Source organism: Oncorhynchus nerka, linkage group LG19, assembly GCF_034236695.1.
Source record: "Oncorhynchus nerka isolate Pitt River linkage group LG19, Oner_Uvic_2.0, whole genome shotgun sequence".
NCBI lineage: Eukaryota > Metazoa > Chordata > Actinopteri > Salmoniformes > Salmonidae > Oncorhynchus > Oncorhynchus nerka.
Genome location: NC_088414.1, coordinates 42,043,403 through 42,055,124, shown reverse-complemented (window position 1 = coordinate 42,055,124; position 11,722 = coordinate 42,043,403). Strand labels below are relative to the sequence as shown.

The 11,722-nt window shown below is 43.3% G+C and overlaps 1 protein-coding gene across 2 annotated transcripts in view; it reads left to right on the top strand.

Moving 5' to 3' along the window:
• The first annotated feature begins 2,029 nt into the window (after positions 1 to 2,029).
• Positions 2,030 to 11,722, top strand: part of smad9 (SMAD family member 9) — a 46,330-nt gene continuing 36,637 nt past the window's right edge. The window contains exons 1-2 of one of the 2 annotated variants that reach the window (XM_065004948.1): positions 2,030 to 2,299; positions 7,977 to 8,869. In XM_065004948.1, coding sequence (XP_064861020.1) covers positions 8,674 to 8,869 — 196 coding nt within the window. In that variant the 5' untranslated portion in view covers positions 2,030 to 2,299; positions 7,977 to 8,673. The remainder of the gene's footprint in view (positions 2,300 to 7,976; positions 8,870 to 11,722) is intronic. The other variant, XM_065004949.1, reaches the window with a different exon arrangement.

The following is an 11,722-nucleotide window of genomic DNA, read 5'->3' as shown; positions in this document are numbered from 1 at the left end:
GGTTGTAAATTCAAATCCCCAAGCTGAAAAGGTACAAATCTGTCGTTCCCAGACCAGTTAACCTCACTGTTCCTAGACCGTCATTGAAAATAAGAATTTCTTCTTAACTGACTTGCCTGGTTAAATAAAGAAATACAGCAATTTAGAGACATTTTTTTACAGGAGGATTCCAATTACACTTAATAGCCATATCTTACCCATAATGCAATGCAATCTACAACATTAATTCTATGGTACCCATTGAAGGTATTTTACTGTTGAAATTAAAGTGTTTCCAGTGCACACATGCTGTGGTGCTCTCTAGCCAACACCTTCTATTTATTTACCCTTTATTTAACTAGGCAAGTCAGTTAAGAAGAAAAACGTATTTTAAATGACAACCTAGGAACAGTGGGTTGCCTTGTTCAGAACGACAGATTTGTTTACCTTGTCAGCTCAGGGATTCGATCTTGCAACCTTGCGGTTACTAGTCCAACGCTCTAACCACTAGGCTACCCTGCCGCCACCGAAATCTCAATAGTCTAAAAATAGCTTCCTCTCCTCAATCTGCAGAGGACATTAAAGAGCTGAACAGGTGAAAACAAACTCCCTTTTGGCTACTAGTCCAACACACTAACCACTAGGCTACATGCCTCGAACCACTAGGCTACATACCTCTGACCACTAGGCTACCTGCCTCTGACCACTAGGCTACCTGCCTCTGACCACTAGGCTACCTGTCTCTAACCACTAGGCTACATGCCTCTAACCACTAGGCTACATGCCTCGAACCACTAGGCTACATGCCTCTGACCACTAGGCTACCTGCCTCTGACCACTAGGCTACCTGCCTCTGACCACTAGGCTACCTGCCTCTGACCACTAGGCTACCTGCCTCGAACCACTAGGCTACCTGCCTCGAACCACTAGGCCACCTGCCTCTAACCACTAGGCCACCTGCCTCTAACCACTAGGCCACCTGCCTCTAACCACTAGGCCACCTGTCTCTAACCACTAGGCCACCTGTCTCTAACCACTAACCACTAGGCCACCTGTAGGCCACCTCTAACCACTAGGCCACCTGCCTCTAACCACTAGGCCACCTGTCTCTAACCACTAGGCCACCTGCCTCTAACCACTAGGCCACCTGCCTCTAACCACTAGGCCACCTGCCTCTAACCACTAGGCCACCTGCCTCTAACCACTAGGCCACCTGCCTCGAACCACTAGGCCACCTGCCTCGAACCACTAGGCCACCTGCCTCGAACCACTAGGCCACCTGTCTCTAACCACTAGGCCACCTGTCTCTAACCACTAGGCCACCTGCCTCTAACCACTAGGCCACCTGCCTCGAACCACTAGGCCACCTGCCTCGAACCACTAGGCCACCTGCCTCGAACCACTAGGCCACCTGCCTCGAACCACTAGGCCACCTGTCTCGAACCACTAGGCCACCTGCCTCGAACCACTAGGCCACCTGCATCTAACCACTAGGCCACCTGCTTCTAACCACTCGGCTACCTGCCGCCCCTCTCCTAATAACCTGGAGTAGAATAATAGGATATGAAGTTGTTATGTTGTGCATTTCAGACATCAACATTACACGACATAGAGTGACAGATATTTGATAAGTGGAAAAATAATGTTTTGAAACATTTTCATAATTCTGAGCCGATCAATGTCAGTTAAATGAAGGTTAAATAAATAAAAATATCCTCATACATATTCACTCTACTAGGTTCATTCAAACATTTATTCATAGTGGGCTATTAATTCTGTAAGAGCAATAGAATTCCAAATAGTTTTGCAGTGTAGTCAATCATGACTTTAGGATGAGCTGCAAACAGAGACAGAGATTTCACTTTATATATTCACTTTATATATTATCTACCTCACTTGCTTTGGCAATGTTAACACATGTTTCCCATGCCAATAAAGCCCTTGAATTGAATTGAGAGAGAGAGACAGACAGAGAGAGAGAGAGAGAGAGAGAGAAAGACAGAGAGACAGAGAGAGAGCACACCGCTGCTGTCTGTCTGAATCTTTCTCGAATCCTGGGAAAGTTCCAGGGGCAGGCTGGCTGGCGGAGGGATCTGGCACGCAGGCACTGCGGCTCCAGCCTGGCTGACGCCGGGGTTGTGGCGCTCCGCTCCGCTCGTGGAGGCTCAAGGGCTCCTAGCAAACACGCTCCCCACCTTGCTCTATCCGCGCCACGCTCAACTGGGCAGCCAGACATCACACGCAGGAACAGAGGGACAGGAATTGCCCCCGTCTTTCACAACAGTGAAGCGCTGTAGTGAATGGACATCACACAGCAGAGGTGAGAGATGAAAAATGTACCTTTTTTAAAGGATATTAATAACTTTGTGTGGGTCTTCTAGGGGGTTATTGTAGGCTATCACTTACAGGAGCATGTTGTTTAAGGGTACAGTGTAATGGAAAATGGTAAATGATACGGTCATTTTGGGTATTATCAACAGTAAAATACTCTCAAACGTTTTACTGCAGCATACTGTACATTATAGTGCATTGTGGGAAAATGTTGTGGGTGGGAATGGAATTGCTGTATTTTGAACGGTACTGTAATTCCACCCCACAGAATACAGTACCATACTGTATTTTTGGAGTGACAAAAACATTTTGACCACTAGTGGGTGCACGGTATTGTTGATTCTGGCTCATTAACATATCTAGAGGCGTGCTCTACATGTTGCACCCCTGAGTGAGAATGCTGTACCAATTTAACTCCTATATGGTTATAGATCCCCTTCAATGTGTGTAGGAGACAGATTGTAGTGGCAGCAAGTCTTAAACCTTAAATGAGTTGAGCCTTTTTACCATGTAGTCACTGCCAGTGTGGAAGCATTTATTTAGAAGTGCCACTGATATAAACCACCAAAAATATGAATTCATATACGTTAATGTTTAAAATCTTTAGCTAGCTGCCAAACGGCTCGCACCAATCATATGTCATTATTACAGTATAAGACGTGGGAAATAAAACCCCTCACCTCAATGAATGTCAAACATCCATTAATTCATTCAGATTACTGAAGAAGTCTTTAAACCCCTCACCTCAATGAATGTCAAACATCCATTAATTCATTCAGATTACTGAAGAAGTCTTTAAACCCCTCACCTCAATGAATGTCAAACATCCATTAATTCATTCAGATTACTGAAGAAGTCTTTAAACCCCTCACCTCAATGAATGTCAAACATCCATTAATTCATTCAGATTACTGAAGAAGTCTTTAAACCCCTCACCTCAATGAATGTCAAACATCCATTAATTCATTCAGATTACTGAAGAAGTCTTTTTTTTTTACTGTATTTTACTGTTTTGCTTTTTTTACATTTTACTGTATTTTGTATTTTACTGTAATATGTGTACAGCATTTTACTGTATTTTACTTTGATACTTGCTTTGATATTAATCTGACAGTAGGTGTGCTGTAATATGAATACAGAAATACAGCATTTTACTGTATTTTACTGTGTGTACTTGCTTTGATACGGTATTAATCTGACAGTAGGTGTGCTGTAATTTTACTGAAATACAGCAGGTGTGCTGTTTTACTGTATTTTACTGTGTGTACTTGCTTTGATACGGTATTAATCTGACAGTAGGTGTGCTGTAATATGAAATACAGCATTTTACTGTATTTTACTGTGTGTACTTGCTTTGATACGGTATTAATCTGACAGTAGGTGTGCTGTAATATGAAATACAGCATTTTACTGTATTTTACTGTGTGTACTTGCTTTGATACGGTATTAATCTGACAGTAGGTGTGCTGTAATATGAAATACAGCATGTTACTGTATTTTGCCTGAAATACAGCATTTTACTGTATTTCACTTGCTTTGAAGTATTAAACCTGTTTACAGTGTAGGTACTTGCTTTGATGTATTAATCTGAATAGGTGTCACAGCATGTTATGATGGCTACTGTCAAAGTAACCCTTTTACAGTGAACTGAAACAATATCAACATGATGGCTGTTGAACAGCATGACAAACATTTTCAAATGTCTGATTAACTTTATTTTATCTCAGAAACTTTTTTTTATTTCACCTTATATTTAATAATGATCTTAGGTTATTGTGTGTTGATAGGAAGTTAATGTGCCGTTTAAAAGCGTGGTTGGCTTTTTGGCTATGGTGGGAAACAACATTGTGAAATGGTAGGAAGAAATTGTCATGCATATGTAACCTACGACTATGGGGAAAGCGGTTACCTTGTCGCTCTGTGATAGTGTGTAACTGTGCAGAGGGCTGGGGAGGGGACCTCGTCCTCAACATGTCATGTACAAAAGAAAAAAACGTTCTCGTAGTAAAGGGAAACTGGTGTGTTTACCTTCGGGGTTGTGTGCTGATGATAAAGCATTAGGTAATTAAGCCTATCTCAGCCCGTAGACTGAGTGACGCCAGCTTCAGAAAGGAGTCAACGCAGGCAGAGCGGAACAGACGCGCTGGTGCCGCGCTGCCGCATTCAAGTGCAGTGGGCGTTGAGCGCCTGTAGTGCGCACCACATTTAGCCAAAATACAAACCCACGCTGTTTTTATAGGCTACTTTTCCAACTAACATATAAGCTAAATATGTGGTGTCAGATGATTGAATTTCTTAATTGACCGTGACTGACTGAACTGAAGAACAGATAAGAGTTTCTGTCCTGTAGCCGTTCGAACAGAGTGCTGCGCGTCGGCACACAGCATACCTCACGTGTCTGCTGCTGAATTATAGTGATGCTTGCTCACGGCATGTTTGGCATTCCTATGTTCCCCAGGCTAGTACATTATTTATATGTGGTATGGATTTTAATCCACATATATCATGATTATAACAATACATTCGTTTTGTTGTCATCTCAGTCCAAGAGAGGTTCATGTTTCATGAAGAGCAACAGATCATAAACAGTAGCCAGGGTTTTTCAGGAGAAAACGTAGGACTGAAAATCACAAGAATCACTCTTTTACAAGACCACATAAACGACTCAAGAGAGAGAGAGAGAGCTAGAGAGAGAGAGAGAGAGCAAGCTAGAGAGAGAGAGAGAGCTAGAGAGAGAGAGAGAGAGAGCAAGCTAGAGAGAGAGAGAGAGAGAGAGAGCAAGCTAGAGAGAGAGAGAGAGCTAGAGAGAGAGAGAGAGAGCAAGCTAGAGAGAGAGAGAGCTAGAGAGAGAGAGAGAGAGCAAGCTAGAGAGAGAGAGAGAGGGAGCTAGAGAGAGAGAGAGAGAGCAAGCTAGAGAGAGAGAGAGAGAGAGCTAGAGAGAGAGAGAGAGAGCAAGCTAGAGAGAGAGAGCAAGCTAGAGAGAGAGAGAGAGCTAGAGAGAGAGAGAGAGAGCGAGCTAGAGAGAGAGAGAGCAAGCTAGAGAGAGAGAGAGAGAGAGCTAGAGAGAGAGAGAGAGAGCAAGCTAGAGAGAGAGAGAGAGGGAGCTAGAGAGAGAGAGAGCAAGCCAGAGAGAGAGAGAGATAGAGAGAGCAAGCTAGAGTGAGAGAGAGAAAGAGAGCAAGCTAGAGAGAGAGAGAGAGAGAGCAAGCTAGAGAGAGAGAGAGAAAGCAAGCTAGAGAGAGAGAGAGAAAGAGAGCAAGCTAGAGAGAGAGAGAGAGCAAGCTAGAGAGAGAGAGAGAGAGAGAGAGGGAGAGAGCAAGCTAGAGAGAGAGAGGAGAGAGAGATAGAGAGACAGAGAGGAGAGAGCAAGCTAGAGAGAGAGAGAAAGCATGCCTGTCTGGATCAGAATGTTTCCGTTTCCATGCTGTCTGTCTGTCCGTCCATCTGTGAGTGGTGTGACCTATGCTGTCTGTCTGTCTGTCCGTCCATCTGTGAGTGGTGTGACCTATGCTGGCCAGACTGTGGGGCTCCTCGCTATGAGACAGAGGGATGTACACTGAGTCCAAACTTTGTAGAAGCACCTTTGGCAGCGATTACAGCTGTGAGTCTTTTTTTTGGTTGAGTCTCTAAGAGCTTTGCACATCTGGATTGTACAATATTTGCCCATTATTCTTTAAAGAATTCTTCAAGCTCTGTCAAGTTGGTTGTTGATCATTGCTAGACATCCATTTTCAGGTCTTGCCATAGATTCTCAAGCTGATTTCACTCAAAACTGTAACTAGGCCACTCAGGAACATTCAATGTCATCTTGGTAAGCAACTCCAGTGAAGATTTGGCCTTGTGTTTTAAGTTATTGTCATGCTGAAAGGTGAATTAGTCTCCCAGTGTCTGTTGGAAAGTAGACTGAACCAGGTTTTCCTCTGGAATTTTGCCGATGGTTATAGCTGTATTCTGTTTCTATTTGTCCTTAAAAACTCCCTTGTCCTTGCCGATTACAAGCAGACCCATAACATGATGCAGCCACCACCATGCTTGAAAATATGAAGAGTGGTACTCAGTGATGTGTTGGATTTGCCCCAAACATAACGCTTTATATTCAGGACATAAAGTTAATTTCTTAGCCACATTTTTGCAGTATTACCTAAGTGACTTGTTGCAAACAGGAAGCATGTTTATATATTTTATTGTATACAAGCTTCTTTTCACTCTGTCAATTAAGTTAGTATTGTGGAGTAACTACAATGTTGTTGATTCATCCTCATTCTTCTTCTATCAGAGCCATTAAACTCTGTAACTGTTTTAAAGTCACCCCTGTCCTCATCAAATCAAATCAAAGTTTATTTGTCACGTGCACAGAATACAACAAGTGTAGACCTTGCAGTGAAATGCTTACTTACAGGCTCTAACCAATAGTGCAAAGAAGGTATTAGGTGAACAATAGGTAGGTAAAGAAATAAAAACAACAGTAAAAAGACAGGCTGTATACAATAGAGAGGCTATAAAAGTAGCGAGGCTATATACAGTAGTGAGGCTATAAAAGTAGTGAGGCTACATACAGTAGTGAGGCTATAAAAGTAGTGAGGCTATATACAGTAGTGAGGCTATAACAGTAGCGAGGCTATATACAGTAGTGAGGCTATAACAGTAGGGAGGCTATATGCAGTAGAGAGGCTATAAAAGTAGCGAGGCTATATACAGTAGTGAGGCTATAACAGTAGAGAGGCTATATGCAGTAGTGAGGCTATAACAGTAGCGAGGCTATATACAGTAGTGAGGCTATAAAAGTAGTGAGGCTACATACAGTAGAGAGGCTATAAAAGTAGTGAGCTATATACAGTAGTGAGGCTATAACAGTAGCGAGGCTATAACAGTAGAGAGGCTATATACAGTAGTGAGGCTATAACAGTAGCGAGGCTATATACAGTAGTGAGGCTATAACAGTAGCGAGGCTATAACAGTAGCGAGGCTATAACAGTAGAGAGGCTATATGCAGTAGAGAGGCTATAAAAGTAGCGAGGCTACATAGCGAGGCTACATACAGTAGAGAGGCTATATACAGTAGAGAGGCTACATACAGACACCGGTTAGTCAGGTTGATTGAGGTAGTATGTACATGTAGATATGGTTAAAGTGACTATGCATATATGATGAACAGAGAGTAGCAGTAGCGTAAATGAGGGGTTGGCGGGTGTTGGGACACAATGTAGATAGAAATCCCTGAGCAGTTTCCTTCCTCTCCGGCAACTTCTAAAAACATGTTTTCACTTCGTCATTATGGGGTATTGTGATGTCATTATGGGTTATTGTGACGTCATTATGGGGTATTGTGACGTCATTATGGGCATTGTGACGTCATTATGGGGTATTGTGACGTCATTATGGGGTATTGTGACGTCATTATGGGGTATTGTGACGCCATTATGGGGCATTGTGTGTAGATGGGTGAGAGAGAGAAAAAATCAATTGAATCCATTTTGAAGACTTTCTGAAGGTCATAGACATCCCCTATAGTCCCCATAGACTTGATTCAGTGTCCTAGAGTCCTAATTCTCTCCTAAGTCTTCTGTTATATTTAACCTCTAGTTCATATGACTCATAGCCCTGCTGAACAGCTCTTTGTTTCTGTTAAATTAGCGCCTAATTTCATCTCTCTCTTCTCTGGTCAGATGACTGAAACCTGACCTGCACGAGGAATAACATTCATGACCGGAGGCTACCATTCTGACCAGACCGTATTTCTGCTGAGAGAGAGAGGGAGAAAGAGACAGAGAAAAATCCGATATTTGGGATTATTCCAACATTCCCACCTCCGTTCCAGACCTTCCTCCCTACTTCTGGTCTCTTCAGGAAGCACCAACGGAACTAATGAACCCCAGTTTCTGTTTACATAGACTCCTCACACTTCGAGCTCCATCCCTGATCCCTCGTTCCTGCTCTCCTTTAGCCATCTGGGAAACAATCCATCCATCACGCTCCTCTTCTATCTCCCTGTCCCCCCCCCTCTCTCACCTCCTCTCATCACATTCCCTCCCTCTTTCACCCGAAGTGGTGGTTCTTCTCCCTCCATCCATCCATCCATCTCTACATAGCACCATCCCTCCCTCCATCCATCTCTACATAGCACCATCCCTCCCTCCATCCATCTCTACATAGCACCATCCCTCCCTCCATCCATCTCTACATAGCACCATCCCTCCCTCCATCCATCTCTACATAGCACCATCCCTCCCTCCATCCATCTCTACATAGCACCATCCCTCCCTCCATCCATCTCTACATAGCACCATCCCTCCCTCCACCCATCTCTACATAGCACCATCCCTCCCTCCATCCATCTCTACATAGCACCCTCCCTCCCTCATCATGCATTCCTCCACCTCCATCACGTCCCTCTTCTCCTTCACCAGCCCTGCAGTGAAGAGGCTTCTGGGATGGAAACAAGGGGATGAAGAGGAGAAGTGGGCAGAGAAGGCTGTGGACTCTCTGGTCAAGAAACTAAAGAAGAAGAAGGGAGCAATGGAGGAGCTGGAGAAGGCCCTCAGCTGTCCCGGACAACCCAGTGAGTAAACCCGTCTGATCAAATCACATTTTATTTGTCACATGCGTTGGTGTAGACCAACAGTGAAATGCTTACTTACTCAGGGCCTTTCCCAACAATGCAGAGAGAAAGAAAATAGAGACACAATAGAAAAGTAATAACATGTAAAAAAATTAATTCACAATGAGTAACGATAACTTGGCTATATACACAGTGGGTACCAGTACTGAGTCAATGATAGCTAGGTTATATACAGGAAGTACCAGGTAATAACATGGCTATATACACAGTGGGTACCAGTACTGAGTCAATGATAACTAGGTTATATACAGGAAGTACCAGGTAATAACATGGCTATATACACAGTGGGTACCAGTACTGAGTCAATGATAACTAGGTTATATACAGGAAGTACCAGGTAATAACATGGCTATATACACAGTGGGTACCAGTACTGAGTCAATGATAACTAGGTTATATACAGGAAGTACCAGGTAATAACATGGCTATATACACAGTGGGTACCAGTACTGAGTCAATGATAACTAGGTTATATACAGGAAGTACCAGGTAATAACATGATAACTATATATACACAGTGGGTACCAGTACTGAGTCAATGATAACTATAACTACCAGGTAATAACATGGCTATATACACGGGTACCAGTACTACCAATGATAACTATAACATGTACCAGGTAATAACACTATAGTGGGTACAGGTAATGATACAGGTACCAGTACTAGGTTATATACAGGAAGTACCAGGTAATAACTTGGCTATATACACGGGGTACCAGTACTGAGTCAATGATAACTATATACAGGAAGTACCAGGTAATAACATGGCTATATACACAGTGGGTACCAGTACTGAGTCAATGATAACTAGGTTATATACAGGAAGTACCAGGTAATAACTTGGCTGTATACACAGTGGGTACCAGTACTGAGTCAATGATAACTATATACAGGAAGTACCAGGTAATAACATGGCTATATACACGGGGTACCAGTACTGAGTCAATGATAACTATATACAGGAAGTACCAGGTAATAACTTGGCTATATACACGGGGTACCAGTACTGAGTCAATGATAACTATATACAGGAAGTACCAGGTAATAACTTGGCTATATACACGGGGTACCAGTACTGAGTCAATGATAACTATATACAGGAAGTACCAGGTAATAACATGGCTATATACACGGGGTACCAGTACTGAGTCGATGATAACTATATACAGGAAGTACCAGGTAATAACTTGGCTATATACACAGGTACCAGTACTGAGTCAATGATAACTATATACAGGAAGTACCAAGTAATAACTTGGCTACATACACAGGGTACCAGTACCTAGTTGATGTGCAGGGGTATGAGGTAAGTGAGGTAGATATGAAAATAATATTTATGTTATAGGAATAAAGTTAGCGATAGTAAATAGTAGCAGTAGCGTATGTGATCAGTCAAAAAGGTTAGTGGGTAGTTATTGGTTAACTATTTAACTAACTATACTGAACAAAGATATAAAACGCAACATGTCAAGTGTTGGTCCCATGTTTCATGAGCTGAAAATAAAAGATCCCAGAAATGTTCCATTTGTGAAAAAAGTTTATTTCTCTCAAATGTTGTAAACACAAATTTGTTTACCTCCATGTTAGTGAGCATTTCTCCACTGCCAAGATAATCCATCCACCTGACAGGTGTGGCATATGAAGAATCTGATTAAACAGCATGACCATTACAGAGGTGCACCTTGTGCTGGGGACAATAAAAGGCCACTCTAAAATGTGCAGTTTTGTCACACAACATAATTCCACATATGTCTCAAGTTTTGAGGAAGCGTGCAATTGGCATGCTGACTAAAATAATGTCCACCAGAGCTGGAGAAAAATCCACCAGGGGAAAATGAATGTTCATTTCTCTACCATACAATACAGTAAGCCACCTCCAACGTTGTTTTAGAGAATATGGCACCACTTCCAACAGGCCCCACAACCTCAGACCACATGTAACCACGCCAGCCCAGAACCACTTCCAACAGGCCCCACAACCTCAGACCACATGTAACCACGCCAGCCCAGAACCACTTCCAACAGGCCCCACAACCTCAGACCACATGTAACCACGCCAGCCCAGAACCACTTCCAACAGGCCCCACAACCTCAGACCACATGTAACCACGCCAGCCCAGAACCACTTCCAACAGGCCCCACAACCTCAGACCACATGTAACCACGCCAGCCCAGAACCTCAGACCACATGTAACCACGCCAGCCCAGAACCTCAGACCACATGTAACCACGCCAGCCCAGAACCTCAGACCACATGTAACCACGCCAGCCCAGAACCTCAACATCCGGCTTCTTCACCTGTTAGATTGTCTGAAACCAGCCACCTGGGCAGCTGATGAAACTGAGGAGTATTTCTGTCTGTAATAACGCCCTTTTGTGGGGAATAACTCATTCTGATTGGTTGGGCCTGGCACCCAAGTGGGTGGGCCTATGACCTACCAGGCCCACCTATGACTGAGTGAAATCCAAGATTAGGGCCTAATGCATTTATTTCAATTGACTGATTTGCTTATTTTCTCAGTAAAATCGTTGAAATTGTTGCATGTTGCATTTATATTTTTGTTTAGTATATTTAGAAGGCTTATGGCTTGGGGGGGTAGAAGCTGTTCAGGGTCTTGATAGTTCCAGACTTGGTGCGTTGGTACCGCTTTCCGTGCTGTAGCAGAGAGAACAGTCTATGAATGGAGTGGCTGGAGTCTTTGACCATTCTTAGGGCCTTTCTCTGACACCGCCTGGTATAGAGGTCCTGGATGGCAGGGAGCTCAGCCTCAGTGATGTACTGGGACAAAC